The 27,752-nt window shown below is 43.0% G+C and overlaps 1 protein-coding gene across 1 annotated transcript in view; it reads left to right on the forward strand.

The window, feature by feature from the left end:
* The window catches only part of kdm2bb (lysine (K)-specific demethylase 2Bb), a 159,552-nt gene that overhangs the window by 58,251 nt on the left and 73,549 nt on the right, over positions 1–27,752 (forward strand). The window contains exon 13 of the mRNA XM_084324298.1: positions 644–730. Coding sequence (XP_084180424.1) covers positions 644–730 — 87 coding nt within the window. The remainder of the gene's footprint in view (positions 1–643; positions 731–27,752) is intronic.

Here is a 27,752-nt window from a genome sequence, read left to right on the forward strand (position 1 = left end):
TGGGTTTCTTGAATGGCGCTATATAAATTTGATTTATTATTATTATTATTATTATTATTATTATTATTATTATTTCCCTTTTAATCTCTCTCAGATTTCAGATTTGTGTTCATCACGTCATCCACACTGTACAGCATAAAGGAGTGAAATTATTGTGTCCTGGCTCCTCAGCCTTGTAGCATCAACATCAATAAAATAGAACAAGAAAATCTATAGAAATGGCATAAAAGTAACATATATAGCAGCAGAAACAACGATAAATAGCTGTAATTTACAACAATAATCATAATGTGGATTTGCTGGTTCCCGGCTGTACTGTATATATACAGTAGCGCTATGCTTTGCTTGCTTCATATCACAGCCAGATAAATTAACCTAGACTGAAATTTACTTTTGATCTCCCGGTCATGTGGTGTCACTTTACTTTCTCAGAAGCATTTTATATTAACTTAAACATAAAGGCTGGTCAAACTTCTGAAATTGTCAAAGGAGAGAATGTCTGTTTACTGGGTGCTGTCATGACGAATCAAATGCAACTTGAAGTGAAAACAACAAACTTTATGCTCTAATCGAGATGTGAGCCCCCCGTAAACAGCCTCTACTAAAATCTTGAACCCTCTCTTCTCTCCCTCTGTCTGGCCAGGTGGTATTAAAGGAACATGCAGACGACGACCCAAAACTAGCCATCAGTGGAGTCCCAGTGGTGTGTTGGCCCAAGAAAACCATCAAGGTGAGCATGTAATACCTGCTGCATGACACATGACCTCACAAGCATTTCCTGTGGATACAACCAGATCCTTCCCTTCCCCTTTCACTCCCCACTTCTCATTCCCTCTCGCTCTCGTTCTCCTTTCTCTCTCATCCCTGCCTCTCTCTCTCTCCTCTCCCCCTCTCTCTTTCTCCTTTTTCTCTAATCCCTCCCTCTCTTTATCTCCTCTAGGGGGTAGGGGGAGGTGAAGGGGGTGCCTTTTCTTTTATTCCAGTCGATCATAATGTAATGATCATGATCATACAACGGAGAGCTCACTGTGTTGGAGAGAGAGAGGTAGAGAGAAGAGATCGATGATCTCTCTCTCTTGCTCTCTCTCTCTCTTGCTCTCTCTCACACAGCATTAACCTCACGTGGAATCCCAAGCAGATCAGACCTAGTATACTGTATATGAATAACTTCAGTATGAGACTATGAGTACAGCATATTTTGCATATTGTTAAAAGAGCCAAGGCTGGCTTGCGTAAATTAAACATATGACTTACCATCAGAAGAGTTGACATTCAGCTGTCCACAAAAAAAAAGTGTTTCATATCCCTTACTCCAGTAACAGTCCATGGGCATGTTGTATCTGTCCCCGTCGTTTGAAAAAGCAGGCATGATGATGGAAAGCAAAATACGCATTTACATGACTGCATCCAGCTAGCCATATAGCTTGTTGTTGTTGTTGTTGTTGTTGTTGTTGTTGTTGTTGTTGTTGTTGTTGTTGTTGTTGTTGTTGTTGTTGTTCTTACCGAACCAGCTAAGACTGAGTATAGCCTTAACCCTTCGAGAAGCTTTGTGGTCCAGGCTTGAACTTTCCATAAAAGTGTCCATATAAATCTATTTAGTTAGATCCAACACTGTCTGAATGTACAGTATCTTGTGATTATTATCAATTTCCGACAACTACTAGCCGAGCGTATTTTCCTACTAGACCAGGGCCCCGTTCCATGTACGTGGTTCAACTAAGTCGATCAACATGTCCATTATCCAGCTTCAGTTAACCCGATGTTCAAAGCCGGGATTTTCCTGTTTCACAAAGGAGGATTCAGTCTCGTTAACTCAAGCCAGACTTGAGAGTCAGGCTCAAGTCAGGCTAGATGCGCGCTCCCGTTTTAGGTGGAAAGCCAGCACGTATCGATGGCAGAGACCCTGATTCTCAACGGCATTGATTGATTAATTGATTTAAGACTTTATTGACAGATTGCAATAGGCTCAATCGCCTCGCCGACAAGTTAAATGCGTTATCTATAGGCTAATTCTAAGTCCCTCATTACCTCAATCAATCAGATTATATTTCTTTAAACTTGCCTGCTGGATTGAATAATCAAATGAGATCTTGCTAGCGAAAATTATTAGTTAACTGTTATACAGAATTACGATACGGCTCTCTTACCCATTGATTGATGTATAGTCAATCTTTTACTTATCTTCTCTGTGGTGTAACGGGTTCTTCTTTTGACTTTCACACGGACGACCGGGGTTCAAGGCCCTAGTCTTTTCCTTCTTTTTGCAATATAGGAATAATTCAATTTGGTGCACGTTGAGAGCTATATAAAGAATGACATCCTCAATGCATGTAGATTTATAATATTTTAACTTAAAACCAGGCTACTTTGGCGTATAATCCTTAATATTATATTCAAAAAAATCATATTGGAAACACGGGGATTTGAACCCCGGTCTCTGAATTGGCAGGCATGAGCACTACCGCTGGGCCACTGGGCCAGATGGGATAAATTCATTGTTTATACATTAATGAACGAGAGACCCGTGTTTAGAATATCCGTTGTTTTGAATGAAGTTTATCTCTTTATCCTCATTCATTAATGTGACGTCAACGGCTCATTCAATTTCTCAAATCCGTCAAACAGCGCATCTCATCAGACATCTTAATCCCAGTTACAATTAAAATAACCACATCATGTGTACATCGCACGAGCGAGAGCCACCGTCGCCACGGTATATATAACGTGCATTATTTAGGACAAAGTGAATTTAATATCAGCATTTTGGGTCTATTTTACATTTCAAAAGCCCCCTCTGGAAGAATGGAGCACAAAAACGTAATTCAGAATGGTATAATGCAGATCGTAGACTGTGGGAATAGTTTCAGGAAACGGGCTGTCACTTCTTTGCGGGGGCGTGGCGATAGTTCAGGCTAACTTGAACTTGAACTCTGCTTTCGACCAGGCTCAAACTTTTGGATATGTTGTCATGGTGATTTGGAAAATCCAGGTACATGAAATCGGAAAGTCAGGCTAACAGAGTTATCCAGCTAAAGTTATCCGGCTAACTCGGTTATCCCGGTACATGGAACGGGGCCCAGGGGTCAGTAACCTTTACTATCAAAAGAGCCACTTTTCCCCCCTCCCACAAAATAAAATGCTCAGGGAGCCGCACAACCTATTTACCCTTAAAATGAAGATAACACAGTGTATAACGTTTTATATATCCCCAAGCATACCCCACATTTAGCATAAAACGCCTGACAATTGCATACCCAAAGTAATTTGCGATTTATTATACTTTATACTTATAGCACACAGTTTGTTGCATTAATGGAATTATAAAGCAACAAAAAGAAAAATGTTTACTTTTTATTGCTGTTTTTACCTATTATAACAAAGGAAAACCTCAAACTCTTATGAAGAGGAGAAAAAATATTGGCTGTGTAGACCTATTTTTAAATAAAACACATAAGAGGAGACAAAACACTGGTGTCTGTAGACCGACTTTGAAATAAAACCCTGAACTATTCAGGTATATTTGAGTCCTTCCCTTATTTGTGGAACATTTATAAAATAAAAAGTAGTCCACTTTGAAAAAAGACTACCATATGTAGACCTACTTTGAAATAAAACACAGAAAAGGAGAAAAAACACTGGCATCTGTAGACCTACTTTGAAATAAAACCCTGAACTATGCAGCTCTATTTGAGTCCTTCCCTTATTTGTGGAAAATCTATAAAATAAAAAGTAAATTTTTCGTTGTTCGCAAATTCCGCACCACATATCAGGCATACAGGTAAGCCTGCATCATCAGTCGTGAAAGCAAATTAATCTGTCCACGCTGAATTAAACCCTCTATTTTCCTCAGACTTTCCTTTTTTTAGATTTATCCATGGTTAGCTTACTGGGGGGTCAGAAACTCAAGATTAGCCACTTGCAGACGGCAGGGAGAGGCACGGGGTGTGACGTACTGTATATTTTAGTTGATGAAATATTTTTGTTGACAAAATATTTTTGTTGATGAAATATTTTTTCATTTCAGTGTCACAGTATGACATCAATCTCCAAAATAAAAAAAAATAAAAAAAAAAAGTTTGGGCCAGGGAGCCGCAGTTGATTGGCTAAAGAGCCGCATGCGGCTCCGGAGCCGCAGGTTGCAGACCCCTGTACTAGACCCTCGAGGTGATTAGGGACGTGATGTCATGTGCCACTCTCAGCCAATAGAGTGACTACTTCGGGCGCTAGAGGAAAGCGCCCTCGGATATCGTATTTGACGGCGCTGATTGGATTAAATGTATTTGCATTTTGCCCCGTGAGTTGCGCACTGACGGTGGAGCTGAGGTGGAGCACCCATGAAAAGGGAGTGGAGGGGGCTAGGGGTCGGGGGATGAATAGGACACGCAAATAATTCTTTCTTCTTCTTCTTTCCACCAGGGGGGGGGGGGGGGGGGGGGGCGGCGCCCTAGCGCCCTCTATGGACCGGCCGCCACTGCCTCTCCCCCTCTCTCTTTCTCCTTTCTCTCTCGTCCCTCCCTCTCTCTATCTCCTCTCCCCCTCTCTCTTTCTCCTTTCTATCTTGTCCCTTCCTCTCTCTATCTCCTATCCCCCTCTTTCTTCCTCCTCTCTCTCTATCTCCTCTCTCTCTTGTCTCTCTCTCTATCTCCTCTCCCCCTCTCTCTTCCCTCTCATTCTTTTTTCTCTCTCCCCCTCTTCACTCTCTATCTACCTCCCCCTCTCTTTCTTCTCTCTCTCCCCCTCTCTTCCCTCTCTCTTCCCTCTCTCCCCCCTCTCTCTTTCTCCTCTCTCTCCTCTCTCTCCCCCTCTTACCTCTCTCCCTCTTTCTCTTTCTCCTCTCTTTACCCCTCTCTCTTCCCTCTCTCTGAGGCTGAGATCAAAATGCTGTTTTCTTCTTGTCATTGGACCCTGAAGGATCAGCCTACTGATTGGTTGTTGGTTGGGAGGGTGGGAGGGAGGGAGAGAAAGAGAAAGGAAAAAGGTACCATATTAAAATGCCCATGCACTCCCTTGTCAGAAAGCTGTGTGTAACAGTAGAAGGTTAAATACAAACATGACACGTGCAGAGGCCACTCCACCAGCCAGACAGGCTCCAGTCAGACAGGTTCCAGTCAGACAGTACCAATAAGAAACATCATTAAACATTGGGCTGTGCTTTGAAACACCCATTTATTGGCTTGTAAACAGATACATTTTCCCCAAATCAGGAAAAAGGGACAAGAACCAGTGATGCGTTTTCAGTTCACCTCCTCAATCAACAATATTTTTGTTACACCTGCGCCTGTGGAGTGCTGCAAAGAGGGCATTTCAATCACTCACATCTGTGTGTCTGTCCATGCCAGACATAATAACTCATATAGTTCTGATTCAGCCATAACTCATACAGTTCTGATTCAGCCATAGCTCTTATAGTTCTAATCCAGCCATAGCTCCTATAGTTCTAATCCAGCCATAGCTCCTATAGTTCTAATCCAGCCATAGCTCCTATAGTTCTAATCCAGCCACAGCTCTTACCGTTCTGATCTAATTCAGATGAAACATAGCACATATTAAGATATGAGATAAGATATTCCTTTATTGATCCCCTTGGGGAAATTCAAGCATCATAGCAGCATGGGGAGGGGGAGGGGAGGTACAGGTAGTAAAAACAAGCAGGTTGACAGTAGACATAGGACCAGGATTCTCAAATATTTTTCTTAATTGCTCAAAGTATCAGAAATGATTGAAATGAATATTGAGGTGGTGGACAGCAGCATGATGGTGTAGACATCTCTCTGAGGGGCCCTCTAGTTTTATTATTATTATTATGTACATTCCACTGGCAGTCTGGTAGGAAATTCTTTCAAATTCAAATGACATTTGAATATTGAAATTGGTTTTGACAGCCCTGGGCTGGAGTAAATGGTTTGATGATGGTTTTCATCTCTACACCAGCTGCCTACTACCAGCCTGGCTTTATGTTTGGCTTTTTGTAATGGAACTCCATCCACCCATCCATCTATCTATCTATCTATCTATCTATCTATCTATCTATCTATCTATCTATCTATCTATCTATCTATCTATCTATCCATCCATCCATCTATCTATCTATCTATCTATCTATCTATCTATCTATCTATCTATCTATCTATCTATCTATCTATCTATCTATCTATCTATCTATCTATCTATCTATCTATCTATCTATCTATCTATCTATCTATCTATCTATCTATCTATCTATCTATCTATCTATCTATCTATCTATCTATCTATCTGTCTGTCTGTCTGTCTGTCTGTCTGTCTGTCTGTCTGTCTGTCTGTCTGTCTGTCTGTCTGTCTGTCTGTCTGTCTGTCTGTCTGTCTGTCTGTCTGTCTGTCTGTCTGTCTGTCTGTCTGTCTGTCTGTCTGTCTGTCTGTCTGTCTGTCTGTCTGTCTGTCTGTCTGTCTGTCTGTCTGTCTGTCTGTCTGTCTGTCTGTCTGTCTGTCTGTCTGTCTGTCTGTCTGTCTGTCTGTCTGTCTGTCTGTCTGTCTGTCTGTCTGTCTGTCTGTCTGTCTGTCTGTCTGTCTGTCTGTCTGTCTGTCTGTCTGTCTGTCTGTCTGTCTGTCTGTCTGTCTGTCTGTCTGTCTGTCTGTCTCTACACACCTCTACTTCTCTATCGCTACATCTCTCTTTCTCCCCCCCCTTTCTCTCTCTCTCTCTCTCTCTCTCTCTCTCTCTCTCTCTCTCTCTCTCTCTCTCTCTCTCTCTCTCTCTCTCTCTCTCTACCTTTCTCTACCTCTCTCCCCCCTCTCTCTCCACAACAGCTCAACATCCTCTCTCTCTCCACTGGAGGGAGCCACCCCCCCCCCCTACATAATCTAATGCCTCATCTGCAAACTGGCTTCCTATTGGTCCCTTTGCTTCCCTACTGTAAGTGGGTTGATATTCATGAGGCAGACTCTCTGAGCTCTCCGCTGGGCTGTGTTCCCTCCATCTGCTGGTGGGAGTGTGTAGCCTGTGGAGTGAGGAGGACTGTAAGGGAGACAGCAGCAGCGGCAGCAGTAAGAGGAGGAGAAGGAGGAGGAGGAGGCTGCAGACATGTCCGCTTGCTGTGATCTGGCGGGTGTGTGAGAAGAGCTGCGATGGCCATGTCGCTGAGTGCTGAAGACGAAGACTATGACTCTGACACTGAGCAGGTTAGCAGGACCAACCCAGCGGGTCAACAGGGAGACATAGAGCTACAACCAGGCAGGGAGACATAGAGCTACAACCAGGCAGGGAGACAGAGCTACAACCAGGCAGGGAGAGACAGAGCTATAACCAGGCAGGGAGACATAGAGCTACAACCAGGCAGGGAGACACAGAGCTACAACCAGGCAGGGAGACATAGAGCTACAACCAGGCAGGGAGAGACAGAGCTACAACCAGGCAGGGAGACATAGAGCTACAACCAGGCAGGGAGACATAGAGCTACAACCAGGCAGGGAGACACAGAGCTACAACCAGGCAGGGAGACATAGAGCTACAACCAGGCAGGGAGACACAGAGCTACAACCAGGCAGGGAGACACAGAGCTACAACCAGGCAGGGAGACATAGAGCTACAACCAGGCAGGGAGACATAGAGCTACAACCAGGCAGGGAGACACAGAGCTACAACCAGGCAGGGAGACACAGAGCTACAACCAGGCAGGGAGACATAGAGCTACAACCAGGCAGGGAGAGACAGAGCTACAACCAGGCAGGGAGACACAGAGCTACAACCAGGCAGGGAGACACAGAGCTACAACCAGGCAGGGAGACATAGAGCTACAACCAGGCAGGGAGACACAGAGCTACAACCAGGCAGGGAGACACAGAGCTACAACCAGGCAGGGAGACATAGAGCTACAACCAGGCAGGGAGACACAGAGCTACAACCAGGCAGGGAGACATAGAGCTACAACCAGGCAGGGAGACATAGAGCTACAACCAGGCAGGGAGACACAGAGCTACAACCAGGCAGGGAGACATAGAGCTACAACCAGGCAGGGAGACAGAGCTACAACCAGGCAGGGAGACAGAGCTACAACCAGGCAGGGAGACATAGAGCTACAACCAGGCAGGGAGACATAGAGCTACAACCAGGCAGGGAGACAGAGCTACAACCAGGCAGGGAGACATAGAGCTACAACCAGGCAGGGAGACACAGAGCTACAACCAGGCAGGGAGACAGAGCTACAACCAGGCAGGGAGACATAGAGCTACAACCAGGCAGGGAGACATAGAGCTACAACCAGGCAGGGAGACAGAGCTACAACCAGGCAGGGAGACAGAGCTACAACCAGGCAGGGAGACACAGAGCTACAACCAGGCAGGGAGACAGAGCTACAACCAGGCAGGGAGACACAGAGCTACAACCAGGCAGGGAGACAGAGCTACAACCAGGCAGGGAGACACAGAGCTACAACCAGGCAGGGAGACACAGAGCTACAACCAGGCAGGGAGACATAGAGCTACAACCAGGCAGGGAGACACAGAGCTACAACCAGGCAGGGAGACACAGAGCTACAACCAGGCAGGGAGACACAGAGCTACAACCAGGAAGGGAGACATAGAGCTACAACCAGGCAGGGAGACACAGAGCTACAACCAGGCAGGGAGACAGAGCTACAACCAGGCAGGGAGACATAGAGCTACAACCAGGCAGGGAGAGACAGAGCTACAACCAGGCAGGGAGACACAGAGCTACAACCATGCAGGGAGACACAGAGCTACAACCAGGCAGGGAGACAGAGCTACAACCAGGCAGGGAGACACAGAGCTACAACCAGGCAGGGAGACATAGAGCTACAACCAGGCAGGGAGACGAGACACAGAGCTACAGTCCAGCCATGCAGGGAGACACAGAGCTACAGTCCAGCCAGGCAGGGAGACACAGTCAGGCCAACACAGGAATGCTGCTTTCAGACAGGCAGGGAACGGAGCCATTTGAAGACACATGCTGTGTTTCTGCTGCTGTGGATCCTCTGTGCTTGGGCTTTATTTTATACACCGCTACTTGGCAGTGTTGTGCATTTTGTGTGTGGGTGTATGCATCTATGTCCTTTTGTATGTGTGTGTGTGTGTGTGTGTGTGTGTGTGTGTGTGTGTGTGTGTGTGTGTGTGTGTGTGTGTGTGTGTGTGTGTGTGTGTGTGTGTGTGTGTGTGTGTGTGTGTGTGTGTGTGTGTGTGTGTGTGTGTGTGTGTGTGTGTGTGTGTGTGTGTGTGTGTGTGTGTGTGTGTGTAATGCATCTATGTCCTTTTGTATGTGTATGTGTGTGTGTGTGTGTGTGTGTGTGTGTGTGTGTGTGTGTGTGTGTGTGTGTGTGTGTGTGTGTGTGTGTGTGTGTGTGTGTGTGTATTGAGCAGGTAAGTCCAGTAGAGGTAGAGAAGGTTGTGTTCAGATCCACATGACAGACCAACTGAGGAATCGTGTGAGAATTTAAGCAGCCAGGATGAATATCTGATAGGTCAGCTGGGTGTGCATGTTTAAAGGAACACGCCAATTGTTTTGAAAATGAGCTTATTTGTATCTGATTTGAAAATTACAACGTCTCATTTGACATGTTTTATGTTATTTCTACACGTGGTAAATACACAAGTCACAGCATGTAAATAAGACAGTTTTGGAGTTGTTGGAAAGGGTATTTTGCTACTAATAGTTTGTATCCACTTCCAGTCATTGTGTAAACTAGCAAGCATGCTGTGGGTCTCTCCCAGGATGAGAAGGGTACCTATCTTCTTTTCTGACTCTGGGGAAGACACAAATAGCTAATTTCCCCAAAAGTTGGCATGTTCATTTAAGCATGTGTTGTAGTATGTGTGATGTGTTGTATGGTATGTGTGATGTGTTGTAGGGTATGTGTGATGTGTTGTATGGTATATGTGATGTGTTGTATGGTATATGTGATGTGTTGTATCATGGTATGTGTGATGTGTTGTGTGCAGTGATGTAACGAGTAATCTAACGGATTACTCTTCCAATCTTAATAACGCCGTTACCGTTACTGCCAAAAAATGCGGTGCGTTACTATGATTGAAGCTGTTTTTTTCATCAGACAGATCTCTGCGCCGAGAGGCAATATGTTCTTCCTTGGTTAGTGGACAGTGAGCGATTGGCTGAGGTTGAGTAAAATGTCATGGTAAGCCAATCAGAGGTAGAGGTGGGGGCGGGTGTTTGAAAGCATCCAGGGTCTGACACACAGCGACAGTTCAGTCAACGTGAGACCGCGGTCCGTGTACGCGTTGATAGTTGGTTTGGCAAGCCCAAATAATCCAAAACTAATCCAACGAACGAACAACACAAGCGACTCAGTCAACGACAGACCGCGGGTCCATGAGCGTTTTTTGTTCACTCTTCTGTTAGTTGTTGCCTTATCAACAGTGCTGCACTTCCTGGTTTAATAGCACATTCTTCAGGTGCTCAGAGATATATATATATATATATATATATGTGTATGTCATGCATGTCTTAAATGTCATGATTAGATTAGTTTAGATTCTTATATCTGTATGCTGTGTATGTCATAAATGTCATGAATTGAAAACGGGGGACCCTGATGTAAACAAGACGAAAGTCTTTCTCTGGTCTGCATCCCCTTAACAATTGTGTGTATTGAGCTGTACTGTACTGTACCCATTCTGCAATCTGTTAATTAAAATGTTCAATCAATCAGTATATATTTGTTATTTATTTTTGGTATAGTGCTTAACAAGCATAATTTAATGTTGCCCAGTTGTGGCCTGTTGAGGGGCAATACATATCAAAAGTTCCAAAACATCTATTGTGTTTGTATTTGTATGACCCACTATATAAACATTATAATATAATATCTACATACATGCCATTTGATTGGAGGCTAGTATCACTTTGTCCCACAGCAACATTAAAATAGTTTAGATTTGTGTATGTTGTTTATGTAAAAAATGTACTTGAAAGTAACGCAATAGTTACCTTACATATAATTTGTAACTGAGTAAGTAATTTAGTTACTTTTTGGAAGAAGTAACTGTAACTAGTTACTTTTTAAAAGTAACTTGCCCAACACTGGTTGTGTGGTATGTGTGATGTGTTGTATGTGTGATGTGTTGTATGTGATGTGTTGTATGTGATGTGTTGTATGGCATGTGTGATGTGTTGTGGGGTATGTATGATGTGTTGTAGTATATGTGTTGTATGGTATGTGTGATGTGTTGTATGGTATGTGTGATGTGTTGTAGTATATGTGTTGTATGGTATGTGTGATGTGTTGTATAGTATGTGTGATGTGTTGTATGGTATGTGTGATGTGTTGTATGGTATGTATGATGTGTTGTATGGTATGTGTGATGTGTTGTATGGTATGTGTGATGTGTTGTGTGGTATGTGGTATGTATGATGTGTTGTAGTATATGTGTTGTATGGTATGTGTGATGTGTTGTGTGGTATGTGGTATGTATGATGTGTTGTAGTATATGTGTTGTATGGTATGTGTGATGTGTTGTGTGGTATGTGCCGTGGTATGTATGATGTGTTGTAGTATATGTGTTGTATGGTATGTGTGATGTGTTGTGTGGTATGTGGTATGTATGATGTGTTGTAGTATATGTGTTGTATGGTATGTGTGATGTGTTGTATGGTATGTGTGATGTGTTGAAGGGTATGTGTGATGTGTTGTAGGGTATGTGTAGGGTATGGGGTTTGTGTTGTGGTATGTGTGTTGTGTGGTATGTTTGTTTGACACTGGAGGAATGCAGCTATTTTTTACATTATTTTGCTAACATTTGTCCAGGAGAAAGCAGTGAATGTTGAAATGTTGCCTGTTCAGCTGTTAAACAAGAGCATCTGGGAAATGTCTTCTCAGTCTATATCCTGCCACTACGTAGCATATAATAATAATAAACTACACACCTTTGCATTATAATACATTGGACACATTTGTGATGACAGATGGGTTCTTTAGATCCTTGGATAGACACGGTACGATATGTGTCCCTCTTAGCAGGAGGTGGAGATGTTCAGGGTGTCTGCTGTGTCTGCTGTGTTTACTAACTTCCAGTGTGAAACACAGACTCTAACCCCGACTCACAGCCTGGCCTGCAGCACGCTGCTATATACTGCAAATATACACAGAAAGTACTGGCCTGCAGCACGCTGCTATATATTGCAAATATACACGGAAAATACAGGTCTACAGCACGCTGCTATATACTGCATATATAACCTGCTAATGTACACAGAAAGTACATGTCTGGATGGATGGATGGATAGATAGATAGATAGATAGATAGATAGATAGATAGATAGATAGATAGATAGATAGATAGATAGATAGATAGATAGATAGATAGATAGATAGATAGATAGATAGATAGATAGATAGATAGATAGATACTGTAGATCGATCGTGGGTTTTAATCTGATGTGTAATAGGGCCAGGAAAGAATATCAGAAAAAACTCTGATATTGAATCGTTTCACTTGAATCGAATCAAATGGATTTGTAAGATTTGGATGTGTGCAGATTTCTTACTAAACGTTACTTCTAGCATGTCTCCTGTCCTGCAGATGTATCTAGTTTGCCTTGCACTGAGTTTCTTCTGAACTACTACAGACACTCAGTTGACCAAATCACATCTTGTGACAACAATGGCAGGTGCTGACCCCCTGAAACTATCCATCAAGCCTTAATTGATATCGAATTGAAAACAATCAAATCGAATCGGGACCCTGTGAATCGAAATTTGGTAAACAGTACCAATACCCAGCCCTAGTGTGTAACCCCTCTCTTTCTCTCCCCCTCTCTCTCTCTTTCTCTCTCTCCATCTTTGCTGTTACTGTCTACCGTACACTGTGCGATAAAACAGGCGGCTATAGATGATTTATTTATTGCATTAGCAAACATTGCAACTGGAAATAAACGTGGGTACTTTTAGAATGTGATTGTGATTGAAAAGTTTGAAAACATAGTATTTGTATGGAGTTTGTAGCTCATTTATAGTTCAATAGGTAGAGCAAGGCACTAACACTGCTAGGGTTAGGGGTTCCATTCCCTGTGTAGCTCAATAGGTAGAGCAAGGCACTAACACTGCCAGGGTTAGGGGTTATATTCCCTGTGTAGCTCCATATGTAGGGCAACTGGGCAAGGCACTAACACTGCCAGGGTTAGGGGTTCCATTTCCATTCCATCATTCATACTGAAAAAATTTATGCATTCCTAGTAGCAGGTTGGTTGTATCTCTACTGGCCTGTACCCAGGGTATGCTGAAGTACTGTGGTGTCCAGTGCCTGTACTCAGGGTATGGTGTTAATATGTAACACTATGCTAGTAGCTACATATCACAGCCGGTCAAATTAACGTATAGTGAGATGAACTTTAGATCCCTCAGGTATATAATATAAATAAATAATTTTTAGTCTGACGTATTCAATGGTACATTAAAGGTGCTATACAGTCAGCCACTAGATCACACTAGAGCACCAGCATGTCATTTATCCAATCAGGTGCATTCCACATAGGGAAATGGGAAGTAGGGAGGGGATACATGCACGCATGTAAACAACATTCATTTTGGACCCAGTTATTTTTTTGTGGGGGGAAAAGCAATACTTTTATTCCTCACCTTCCTAAAATGTCTGTGGATGTATTCTTATTATTATAATTTTTTTAATAAACATTACTCTACATCAAAATTTCATCTATATTTTGTCAAACACTCACCCCGAAGTTGTTGAAATTATCCAATTTGCCAAAACTTCAACAGAGAGTTTGTCTGCTTTCTGGACGCTTACATATTGAATCGAACACAACTTGAAAATAACAAATGTAACATTTGAATGTCAGCGTTCCAGAAGGCAGACAGACCACGTTCCTGTGTGTACAAGGAATCAATGCTGAAATCTACTCTGGCTGTGCTGTGGAGCAGGTTTCAGTGTTGATTTCAGGGCTTGTACAGACTGGAGCGAGGCCCAGTTGACTTTGCATTGGTTCTCTAGCTAACTAGTTGGAGGTGCGTGTGTCCTATCGTCTCGCCTATCGTCTCCCAGATGGTATTGCACATCATTGGATTGGATTGGCTGGGGATGTGCATCAAGAAAAAAAGGCCGGTCCGGGTTTTGCCTCTCGGGCATGCAGTATCGTTATACCACATTGACTGGGGGGACTGGGAGCAGCCTGGATTATGTGTTTTGGATATATAACGTTGGATCAATGGACGCGATCGATATTTGGAATGGCGATCAGGAATTGGATTAATCTTTTTGCAGAACATCTGATGTGAGGTAAGATGAATGAATGAATGAAAACTTTATTTAACAGATTGCAGAATGGGTACAATACAGTACGGCTCAATACACACAATTGTTAAAGGGATGCAGACCTGAGAAAGACGTTTGTCTTGTTTCCATCAGGGTCCCCCATTTTCAATTCATATAGACATTTATGACATACACAACATACATGACATTTATGGCATAGGGACATATAGGTATTTAGTACTGATACATTTGTGACATAAACGGTATTCAAATATACAGTACTGTTACCCCTAGATCCTGACAGAGTATATACATATGATGGGGAGGGGACTGTACATTAGGAGGGGGTGGGTGGGTGGGAGAGAGATATACATACGGCGGGGAGGGAATATATACATGCGGTGGGGAGGAGACTGTCTATTAGGAGATGGTGGGGGTTTTGGGCATTTACGGTGGCCAGTTTCGAATTGCAGCCTCCCGTAGGTACTCTTTAAGAGCGGTTTTGAATGTGGGTAGGGATTCACATTCCTTTACAGCTTTGGGTAGGGCGTTCCACATTGATGTGGCATAATTGCGAAACGTATTGAGTCCCTTGTTTGAGCCGAATCTGGGTTTAACATGATTTGTTGAGCTTCCTCTGGTGTAGTGGTTGTGGTATTCACTGACCTTTGGGAAGTATTTTGACATGTACATGGGTACCTTAGTCATATAGTGTATCTTGTAGACCAGGCCCATTGCAAGTTGCTGTACTCTGTCGTCTACTCTAAGCCATCCTAGGTTGTCAAAGTGGGCAGGGGTGAGGTGGGTTCTGGGGGTAAGGTCAAGTAGTAGTCTGATCAGTTTGTTTTGTGATGTTTGTAATTATGTTTTAAGCGCCTTTGAGGTGCTTTGGTACCATGAGGTGCACGCATAGTCGTAGTACCCTTGAATGAGTGCTCCTGCCAGAGTCTTCAGGGTATTCTTGTTTACCAGAGAGGAGAATCTAGTTCGTTGGTTGACTTTTTTTATTACATTGGATGCCATTTTGTCACAGGAAAGATTTGCCTCTAGGATGGAACCCAGGTAGGTAATTTCGTCTTTCCTTGTGACAATATTGTCACCCACTGCAACTGAGAAGCCGTCGGTCTTGCTGAGTTTGTTATTTGAACCGAAGAGAATGGACTCTGTTTTGCCCATGTGTAATGATAGTTTGTTATCAGCGAGCCATATGCAGATTTTGCCTAGTTCCGAGCTGAGGGTTTTTTCAACCTGCAACTTGTTCTTGTCAGAGACCAGCAGGGCTGAGTCGTCCGCAAACAGGAACAAGTTGCAGTCACAGGCTGACGACATGTCATTTGCATAAATTAGGAAGAGTAGCGGTCCTAGTATGCTTCCTTGTGGAACACCACAGCTCACTGTGAGGGGGGGGGGATAGAGTACCGTTTACCTCTACCATCTGTTCTTTCCCCTCCAGGTAGGATTGCATCCAGCTCACTGATAAGCTATCAAAACCAATTGCTTTTAGCTTGTCAATCAGAATGGAGTGATTGACAGTGTCGAAGGCCTTTTGTAGGTCCAGCATGACCATGCCGCAGTATTTGCCTGCGTCAACCTCTTGTTTGATGTGGTCGTAAGGACTCTATGTTACCAGTTTTGGGTTAATCAGATGTTTTTTTCATAGCGTGCCGTTGGCGCTGAGCAAGGCACGGATAAGCGATTTTTCAGCCCGCTTTTGTATCGTGCATAAGGACACATATACTATCGATAATCTAGCGTTTATTTGAAAACTATTCAGAAATCAGCCAAAAAATTACAACGTGTTTTGTGTATTCCACTAAAGGGCTATTATTGCGTCTTTCTCTGGAATTACTAGAAATCTCCAAAACTATACTTGTATTCAAAACGGTATAAAACAGAAATGTACATATATAAAAAAAATTAAAAAAAAGATTACTATAAAAAAAGAAATTCCAAAAAGGGCACTTTTTTTATGAGGCTCAAAAAGGCAGGTGCTCAAGCACCCCTTGGGCTCTACAGTATGTGTGCACGTGCCTGATGTTGGGTACATGCTCAGTAGAGTTAGAACGCTCCCAGTCTTAGGGGCTGTGCTATTTTGTTAGCACACTTTATGCACATAGAAGTGCAGTGGCAGGTTCACTAAGCTAATGTTGTTAGCCGAATGCTCTGATAGAGGCCGCCATTTTAAGTTTAAAGTGACGTCAGCGATCTACGGTTGTCCTCGACGGACAAAAGGGAATGTGTGTGTGACGTGTGTGAAATTTGTATAGTAGGTCCCAGTGAGAATTGCAATCAGTGTGTACTGTGTATTTACACTATCCTAATGTTGCTTTACACTATCCCTACATTGCGAGGTTGTGGTTACATGGTATGCAGCTTAGCGTAGTGAGCCACCAGGCCAGGGACCCACACTGGCCCTGAGTTTGATTGGTTAAAAAAAAAGAAAATAAGCTATTTAAATGTTCCATTCCATGTCTGACTATTTCTGAATCTATTGACAATTTCAAGGAATGTTTGGTTACTATTGGGCTTCTAGCCTTCTACTGAACTTATTGTGAATCAGCTGATAGGGTTTTGGCTAGACTATACTTAATAAATAGAATTGCATTATTTACAATATAAAAATATAACATTTCTTTTTTTTATTAGCGAAAACTAGACAAAAATCATCCGTTTTCTGCGACTAAATCTAGACAAAAACAAAAAAGACAAAATCGAGACTAACACTGACTAAGACTAAAATGCTCAGACTAGTTGACTAAAACTGACTAAACGGAAAATAAATGAAGGTGACTAAATATGATGAAAAACGAAAAAGGAGCATTTGACACATGACTAAGACTAAAACTAAAATGAAAATAGCTGCCAAAATTAACACTGGGTAGGCGGGGTGGTGGGGGGGGGACTGTACATTGCAGCGGGTTGGGTTTGTGTGAGGATGGGGGGTTCTTGCGGAGCCCAATAGCAAAACACAGGAGGAGAGAATGGAGCGGTTTAGGGTTCTTTAATTATTCTTCCCAACCAAGCAGAGTATAACAGGAATGTGAAACAGGAATGTGAACAACACGGAGGTTATAATGTTCTTGGGGGGAAGAAGAATGAGAGCAGGTGCACTCCAGTGCAGCTGTCGGCAGCGAGAGAGAGAGGACACAGGTCTTGCGCTTGAGAGCGAGCAGGAGTCCTCTTTGCGGGGCTCGAGACGTCAGGGTGGAAGGACGCTGGGGCTCAAGACGTCAGGGTGGAAGGACGCTGGAGCTCGAGACGTCAGGGTGGAAGGACGCTGGAGCTCGAGACGTCAGGGTGGAAGGATGCTGGAGCGAAGTCCTGGGGCACAAGAAACAGAAGGTTAGGGCAAGCATAAACAGGGGTAGTTACAGCTGGTCTTCAGGTAGCGTCGTCGTACCTCGGTAGGCAGTTTAACACTGCGACGTTGGATGACGGGTTCTGCCAGTTGAAGTAGGGAACGCTTGATGAGGTGATCTCTTGCAGCCGCGCTGATTGCTCCTCATCTGGCAGACACGAGATCTGATCGTGACAGTTTGGGCATTTACAGGGGCCAGTTTCGAATTGCAGTCTCCCGTAGGTGCTCTTTGAGAGTGGTTTTGAAAGTGGGTAGTGATTCACATTCCTTTACAGCTGTGGGTAGGGCGTTCCACATTGATGTGGCATAATTGCGAAACGTGTTTAGTCCCTTGTTTGAGCCGAATCTGGGTTTAACATGATTTGTGGAGCTCCCTCTGGTGTTGTGGTTGTGGTATTCACTGACCTTTGGGAAGTATTTTGACATGTACATGGGTAGGCCTACCTTAGAGGTGTAGTGTATCTTGTAGACCAGGCCCATTGCAAGTTGCTGTACACTGTCGTCTACTCTAAGCCATCCTAGGTTGTCAAAGTGGGCAGGGGTGAGGTGGGTTCTAGGAGTAAGGTCAAGCAGTAGTCTGACCAGTTTGTTTTGTGATGTTTGTAATTTAGTTTGTAACGCCTTTTGAGGTGCTTTGGTACCATGAGGTGCAAGCATAGTCGTAGTACCCTTGAATGAGTGCTCCTGCCAGAGTCTTCACTGCAGGGTATTCTTGTTTACCAGAGAGGAGATCCGGTACAAGAATCTAGTTAGTTGGTTGACTTTTTTGATTACATTGGATGCCATTTTGTCACAGGAAAGATTTGAAGAGAATGGACTCTGTTTTACCCAGGTGTAATGATAGTTTGTTATCAGCAAGCCAGGTGCAGATTCTGCCTAGTTCCGAGCTGAGGGTTTTTTCAACCTGTAACTTGTTCTTGTCAGAGACCAGCAGGGCTGAGTCATCCGCGAACAGGAACAAGTTGCAGTCACAAGCTGACGACATGTCATTTGCATAAATTAGGAACAGTAACGGTCCTAGTATGCTTCCTTGTGGAACACCACAGCTCACTGGGAGGGGGGGGGGGGGGGATAGGGGATAGGGTACCGTTTACCTCCACCATCTGTTCTCCCCCCTCTAGGTAGGATTGCATCCAGGTCACTGATAGACAAAACCAATTGCTTTTAGCTTGTCAATCAGAATGGAGTGATTTACAGTGTCGAAGGCCTTTTGTAGGTCCAGCATGACGAGTATTCTGGTTTTTGAGTGTAGGGGGATCTTTAAACCATTGAATGGGTTCTACTGTCTAGAGATAAAATCACTGTTTCTTCCCTCGGTTGCTTTTTAGTTTTTTACAGGACAGTAGTGTCAAGGAGATCAGGGGGTGGTTGGTGTCAGGCTGGATTAAAACCTACGAGGTTGTGGTTACATGGTATGCAGCTTAGCGTAGTGAGCCACCAGGCCAGGGACCCACACTGGCCCTGAGTTTGAGAAACACACATTTAAATGTGCTGATTCTTAACTACGCCACAGGGACCTACACTGGCCCTTAGTTAAATGCGTTTATTATATGTTTATACTGTACCCTCTCCCTCAATGACTCCAGAGTATAAATACATTTAAAAAGTGCTTATTAGGGCCAGTTACATATTATGGCAGGTAACTTGGGGTCAGTTACATATTATGGACGGGTAACTTGGGGTCATTTATATATTATGGTGGGTAACTTGGGGTAATTTACATATTATGGAGGGTAACTTGGGGTCAGTTACATATTAGAGTGGGTAAATTGGGGTCAGTTACTATTATGGCAGGTAACTTGGGGTCAGTTACATATTAGAGTGGGTCATTTGGGGTCAGTTACATATTAGGGTGGGTAACTTGGGGTCAGTTACATACAGTATTAGAGTGGATAACTTGGGGTCAGTTACTATTATGCCAGGTAACTTGGGGTCAGTTACATATTATTCAGATTCAGATTTTATTTGCCATATGCAACAAGTACAATGGAATTCTTACTCTCTGTTTGCTCCACAGCATCAAGGAATAAAAAGCATCAGTACATCTCCATAGTTTAGCTAGCTAGAATAAAGGCTATAATGACGTTTAGCTTTTTTTTTTTTGATCCACTTTTTCTCCCATTTTCTATATATTTTCTCCCATCCCAATTTCGTATCATCCAATTCAACCCTCCCCTGTCACGAACGCTGTTTCTTGCCTCCCACAAGCCGGCTGCAATGTGGACTAAGTCATACATAGCACAAGTCCCCTCCGGTACTTGAGGTAACAGCAGTCGCATCTTTTCACCTGCGCAGCTCGATCTCTCAGTGGCGAGGAGTAACGCGTGGGAGGCTCACGCTGCCCCCGACACTTCCTGATTCTACTGCGCAGGCGCACCAACCGACCTGTAGGAGTCGACAATGCCCGATCCCCACCCATCAGTTTCCCACCCCCTAATACGGCCAATGTGTATTAGTATGAACGACCAGCTAAACTGAAAGCAATGTGGAGCGCTGGGCTCGAACAGGCAAGCCCAGCGTCTCCGTCATTTGTGGCGAGCGCCTTGCCCACTACGCCACGTAGCCGCCTTGATGACGTTTAGCTTTTAATGTGATTTGATTGGTCTGAAGGCAAATCCCATCTGCTTCCCGTAGTGGGTGTTTTAATGTGCACTGGCGAGGCAGAGGCATTAGTAGAGGTGTTTCCTGCTTCATAATAAAAGTTCTCTGCGCTACGAGTTTCATAATAAAAGCGGCCGCTAGGAGTATTTTTGATTTTCCACGTTTGATTAATAGAACTTTGCCGGCCAAATTAAAATGCTTTGCAGGCCTGATGTGGCACCTATTGGGAACCCCTGATATAGACATATCATACATAGAAACCGCCAAAAAATAATATGTCTGTTTAAAAAATTTAGAAAAGGGAGGCTAATATCTGTCTTCTCCTTAAAAAGGAAAATGCCCCAAAAAGTGCGCCTCCTATAGGCCTATAGTCCTTCTTAATTCGGATCAAAAATTACTTTCCAAGATTTTGGCCATATGAGAAGGCTCCTTAATGTTATCCAAATTACCCAGGAAATGGACCCCCCCGCCATGGTGCTGTCTCTCGATGCGGAGAAGGCATTCGACCATGTGGAATTGCTGTATCTATTTTTAACACTTGCGGAATTTGGCCTAGGTAGCACTTTTATTGATTGGGTCAGAGTTCTCTACAACTCACGAATGGCGGCAGTTCTGACTAACGGACTCAGGTCTAGCAATTTCCCCTTCAATGTGGGAACCCCCAGGGGGGCCCTCTTAGCCCTCTGCTTTTTGATATAGCTATTGAACCGCTGGCTCAGGCTATAAGACAGTCAGCCATGATTTCTGGCATCCAGGTTGGTGAAAGGGAGCATAAAATCACTCTTTATGCAGACAATGTACTAATTTTTATCTCCAAACCCAATTCCTCTATTCCTTATCTGACCCGAATGATTTCCACATTCGGAACCTTTTCGGGGTACAAAATCAACTTCACCAAATCTGAGGCAATGCCACTTGGCATCAAGGTGTTGGAAGGCTGGTTAAGCTCTTTCATCTGGAATGGGAAGAAGCCCCGGCTGAAATGGCCAAATTACAGATGGATGGCGTTGATGGTGGTTTGGATCTGCCTAATATAAGGCATTATCAGCTAGCAGCGCACGTTAGGGTGCTTGCTGGCTGGTTTAAATCAGACCCATTTTCAATTTGGCTAGACATTGAATCTTCACAGTCTAAGTCCCCTCTTTGGAATTGATTATTTATCAAAGATTTAAAGTCTGTTCGAAAATTATGTTCCAACCCCATCACGCTATGTTCAATCAAGGCCTGGAGGTCCGTCCGAAAGGTGGAGGGCAGAGCTAAATCAACATCTCCTCTTACTCCACTTGTAGGTAACCCTGACTTTAAGCTGGGTCATATGGATGGTGGCTTCAAGGTTTGGCATATGCAGGGCATAACCAAGCTTGGTGATTTATTTGATGGCCAGACCTTGCTGTCCTTTTTACAGCTACAGCAATGGCTTACTAAAACAGAAATTTTCAAATACTTACAAATTAGGCAGTTTTCTCACTGTTAACCAATAGCTCCACCTCACAGGTAGAGAAAACCCTCTCCCTACAGCTTTCCAAAAACAAATCTAAATTTTTTATAATACACTGAATCTCAACTCATCTCTACCCCCTGTGTCTTCTACTCTGTCTCCCAGATGGTCATATTGTTAATGTCAAACATAAGAGACTGTTCAACTTGCTAACATTTGCCAGGAAAAACACTATTTTATTCTGGAATACATCACATGCATGTTGCACTCCAAGTTGGACACTTTTTATGAAATATGGGATCCATATCTATCCCATATTGGACCTGCGCTGTCCGACACTGTACTTGGTGGGTTCCCTCACTACTCAGCCTTCCTGCAGATCATTACTGCCCTTGTTTTGTCAGTGCTTTGTGTCGTTGCAGAGGGTATCATAATGTATGTAAAAGTACATGCATGTACACGCACACACACACACATCCACACACACACATACACACACACACACACACACACACACACACACACACACACACACACACACACACACACACACACACACACACACACACACACAACACACACATACACACACAGAACACACATACATGCACACACATAAAACATGCACACATAAAACACACACACATAAAACATACACACACACATATATAAAACACACATACATACACACACACACACACCTACACACACACACACACACACACACACACACACACACACACACACACACACACACACACACACACACACACACACACACACACACACACACACACACACACACACACACACACACACACACACACTCTATCTTAGTCCAATGGGTGCTATCACTGGCCAGGAGTCGACTCCTTAAGTACGACTCTTGCTACACATCTATTGTATAACATGTTAAACTGCATTTGAGCCATGTTCTTGTTGTTTGTGTGTCTGTTTGTCTTTTGTTATGTCTGTGTTAATGCACTTTTATAGTTTATATTTTGTTTTTATTATTTTCACTGCCATTATTGTTATTATTGTTAGTGTTATTATTGTTAATAATACATTTTACTGTATTGTGATGTCTTGTTCTATGTATGAAAGAAAAAGCAAATAAAAACATTTATATAAAAAAATATTTAAAAACATGATAAGTTGGGCGTTTGGGGAACATTCCAAACTTTCCCGATGGCCAGTCCGCGCCTGTTAGAGTGGGTAACTTGGGCTCAGTTACATATTATGGTGCGTAAATTGGGGTCAGTTACATTTCAATTAAATTAATCCATGAAGATTAAACTTGAAAAACTTTGGGCGTGAGAAAGTTGTCCAACCAAGCTAATGGAGAATGAATACTCTTATCACTGATTGATGGAATTTAAAGTGAAATTGAATCCAACCCCTACTGTGTGTGAGATTTATGTGCCTTCCAGTTCCAGGCTGGTTAATTTTTTCATATTTTGACATGAGTTGTTATTGGCTCCAGGCCGGTGTGTGTCATAGACTATTCTGGCAGGGAGCGGGACAGTGCTGTTGCTATGCTGACACCAGGAGAAACTGAAATCTGCTCTGCCTCTCTTACTTACCACAGAAATTACATCACAGACTCTCATTTCCCAGACCTGCTGTGTTCTCTCACACTCTGTTAAGATTCTTCTCTTCTCTTCTCTTCTCTTCTCTTCTCTTCTCTTCTCTTCTCTTCTCTTCTCTTCTCTTCTCTTCTCTTCTCTTCTCTTCTCTTCTCTTCTCTTCTCTTCTCTTCTCTTCTCTTCTCTTCTCTTCTCTTCTCTTCTCTTCTCGCTCAGCAACAATGGTGATCATTATTACTACATACTAGGGGTGGAACGGTTCACAAAATCGACGGTTCGGTTTGTATCACGGTTTTGGGCTAACGGTTTTCGGTTCGGTTCGATATACGTTGTTTTTTATTAAAAGATTTTTTATTTTTTTTATACACTTTTTCTCCCATTTTCAATTTTTTCTCCCATCCCAATTTCGTATCGTCCAATTCAACCCTCCCCTGTCTTTGAACGCTGTTTCTTGCCTCCCACAAGCCGGCTGCAATGTGGACTAAGTCATACATAGCACGAGTCCCCTCCGATACTCGAGGTAACAGCAGTCGCATCTTTCCACCTGCGCGGCTCGATCTTTCAGTGTCGGGGGTCTGGGCTTTGGAGGGGCCCCGCCCCCGTCGCTTCCTGATTCTACTGCGCAGGCGCACCAACCGACCTGTAGGAGTCGCTGTCCACAACGCCCGATCTACACCCATCAGTTTCCCTCCCCCTAATACTGCCAATGTGTATTAGTGCGGACGACCAGCTAAACTGAAAGCAATGTGGAGCGCTGGGTTCGAACAGGGAGATGATCTGTTTGAGCCCAGCCTCCAGTATTCGTGGTGAGCGCCTTGCCCACTGCACCACGTAGCCGCCCTTAAAATAATTTTTTTAAACATGCTTCTTCATTTATATATATATTAGGCTTGGGCGGTATGACGGTATTACGGTATACCAGGGTATTTAGAAATCCCGACGGTATTGAAAATCAATACCGTCCAAATCACAGATGCGCTTCAGTTTCTATTACAGTGAAACGGAGTTTTGAGTGTAGTGCACACACGCGCCAGCAGAGGGCGAGACCATTCCTCACTAGTGGAGCGAGTGAATGGTGTTCAAGTTTTACGCTAATGTTGCGACAGTGCTGTGAAAATACCGTAAAGCGTTGTGGTTGTTGTGCACTGGTGGAGCAAGCAAATAATCTGTCTCTTATTATATGTGAACTAAAGAGTACAAGGTTTAAACAACAGCCCCCACCCGCTTTTTATTGTATTTGTACCTGTACTGTCTGCTGTCAGCTGTTTATCTCTCTCTGTGAGCTTGATTAACTAGCGTTAGCTCACGTTAGCTAGCGTTAGCTCCGCGGCTAATTTTAGATTACCCTGAACTAAATCAATGACTAGGTTATAAAGCATTCCAGTAGTTTTCACTGCACATAGAAGTAGCCAAACAGCGGGAACATTTCGGGAGCATATGACCTGTTTATCTCTCTCTGTGAGCTTGATTAACTAGCGTCAGCTCACGTTAGCTAGCGTTAGCTCCGCGGCTAATTTGAGATTACCCTGAACTAAATCAATGACTAGGTTATAAAGCATTCAAGTAGTTTTCACTGCACATAGAAGTAGCCAAACAGCGGGAGCATTTCGGGAGCATATGACCAAAACCCAGGCAATTTCGAGCCCTTAAGGAATCAAATAGTCTGCCATGGCTAGGCTACATGCTAACATTATTGTTTTTGTCATACCGTCATATACCGTATACCGGGGTATTATGTCAGCAAGGTATGACGGTGTGAAAAAAATTATACCGCCCAAGCCTATATATATATATAAAAAGAAAGTTTACAGTGGTTTGCCTTAAATAATGTTTGGCACACAAAGACCGAACTGACTGAAAAATATAGGCTACATTTGTCAAAGTATTAACTTAGTGCAAACAAACAATGCTCAGCCAGCACTAGATTTTCCTTTCTTTAAAATAAACACAAAAAAACAATGTCAACAATAAAAGGAATATGGCTGGATTTCTTATCAAAAGGAAAAGTGTCACTGTTATTTAAAATAAATAAATAAACAAATTAGAAGGCCATCAATATAAAAAGCAGCATACATCAAACTAACACACACACACTGTACTGTTTCAAAACAACACTGCTCTGTTCATTCTATTTTTTAAATACGTACATTATCTGTCTACATTTATTTAGACTAACATTATTTAAATATTGAGTGCAACTGTGGTGGATTAATGTAATTCGGTGAGTTGGAACTATCTATGGGTTGGGGGACCGCACGGACAATTTAGCGTGTGGTACCACTACCTTCGGACCTTCTCGACTATAACTGTCTATCTGTATGTCATGTATGTCATATATGTCATGATGAATTGAAAATGGGGGACCCTGATGTAAACAAGACGAAAGTCTTTCTCTGGTCTGCATCCCCTTAACAATTGTGTGTATTGAGCCATACTGTATTGTACCCATTCTGCAATCTGGTCATAAAATTGTCAATCAATCAATCAATCAATCAATCAATCAATCAATCAATCAATCAATCAATCAAATAACAACCGGTTTGATTGATTGATTTATTGAAAATTTTACTAGGTAACTTCACTGTGCTTCTTAACAAGATGTAGCAGTACTGTCTATCTGTATGTCATGTATGTCATGTTATGATGAATTGAAAATGGGGGACCCTGATGTAAACAAGATGAAAGTCTTTCTCTGGTCTGCATCCCAAATTGTGTGTATTGAGCCGTACTGTATTGTACCCATTCTGCAATCTGGTAATAAAATATTCAATCAATCAATCAAATCAGACAAAAGAAATAAAAACGTCTGCCATTTTTTTTCTTTTTTTGATTTTTCTTTTGTTTCACAATGAGTCATGACAAATTAATTACATAATCCATGTGTATGTAACAAACTAACATATTCCATTTGACTATCTTTTTTGGAGGATTCGTTCAAAAGCTATTCATACTTCCATTTTTCTATTTATGGCGGATTGATTCAGACAGAAAAAATTAAGTAATTCGGTTGTGGGAGGGATCTGGGGTCACGTGGAGTGTGTTATACTAAATAACAACCGGCAACTTCACTGTTTCAGCCAATCAGAATCAAGAAATTTGCATGCCATTGTATAAACGCCCATTGTCTTTCAACACCCCGCCTATCAGACTCCCATGTTCTCCTCTGCTAGCTAGTAGCTACGGTAACATTTCATTGGCTGCATTAGAGCTGGCGGGCTACCATAGTTAAGCGTGCGTTTTGTTGTACAAACCGTGCTAACGTTAACGTTATGGCAAGATGTGTGTAGGCCTATGTAAGGGATAATGTACGAGGTCATTGTCGCAAAATAATTGACCGACACAGAGTTTAGAATACCGAGGCGCCTCGCCGAGGTGTTCTAAACGTAGTGAAGGTCAATTATTTTGCGACAATGACCGAGTATAGCTATACATTATCCCGCTTATTACATGGCTAACTTACTAACAATATACCTAATTCATTTTACACCATCGACAAGACGAGATCAAATGCAGACGCAGTTGTTCTGTGGCTCCGTCCGCTGTCAGCCCAAATAAAGTTATTATTATTGCCGGCAGCCGGCAGGTGTGTGGACTGATTGCACTGATGCAGTGTGTGTCAGTGGGCTTGATTGCTCCAGCGGTCATTATTGCCAATAATCACCGGTGATTATTGCGCGTTGCCCATGGCAGCGGTCAGTTATCGAAAAATAATTCACCGTTGTCAGGGGCTATTGACCAATCACAATCAAGCATTTCGGCGAATGTGAAAACGCCATGTAATAAGTAATGTTAATGGCTATGTTTTTAAAGTCGTAATGAAGATTGATTTATATTGCACTTGCCATTTACACAAACTGATTAGCAGGGGGACCCTGGGGGGGACCCTGATGTAAACAAGACAAAAGTATTTCTCTGGTCTGCATCCCCTTAACAATTGTGTGTATTGAGCTGTACTGTATTGTACCCATTCTGCAATCTGTTAATAAAAATGTCAATCAATCAATCAATCACCTGCAGTGCTGGTGCTGCTGCTGCCTGCAGCCAGCGCTCACCTCTCCCGGCTCTTCGAATACATACCATTCCACCCCTACTACATACTGTAGTATTCTATTTATTCTATTCCTGACACATGGCCTTATTCTTAAAGGTCCCATGTTTTGCTATTCCTTTCACTATTTGGGCAATGTTACACAATTCCTGTGAGTCTATGGAACACACCTGTAAGTTTAAAAAAAATAAAATTCATTGTTTTGTATTTCTAATCAAGTACTCTAAAGCAGCATTTTTCCACTTCAAGATTTCAAGCTGTTTTGGGCTGGGCTCCGCCCATAAGCGCTTTGAGTGACAGTCACCCACAGTCTGCACTGGCAGACAGAGAGAGACATAGAGAGATTGAGGGGGATACTAATTAATTTAGCCGCGGGGGGGCATAATCCCACAGGACAATGCATTGGTAACTTGTTTCAAATGACAATATATACCCCTGTGAATATTATTGCACGGATTGGAATATGGGCGCGCGCGTGGGAGTGTGCGCAATGATATTTTGCAG

Source organism: Notolepis coatsorum (genome assembly GCF_963971535.1).
Source record: "Notolepis coatsorum genome assembly, chromosome: 11".
Taxonomy (NCBI): Eukaryota; Metazoa; Chordata; class Actinopteri; order Aulopiformes; family Paralepididae; genus Notolepis; species Notolepis coatsorum.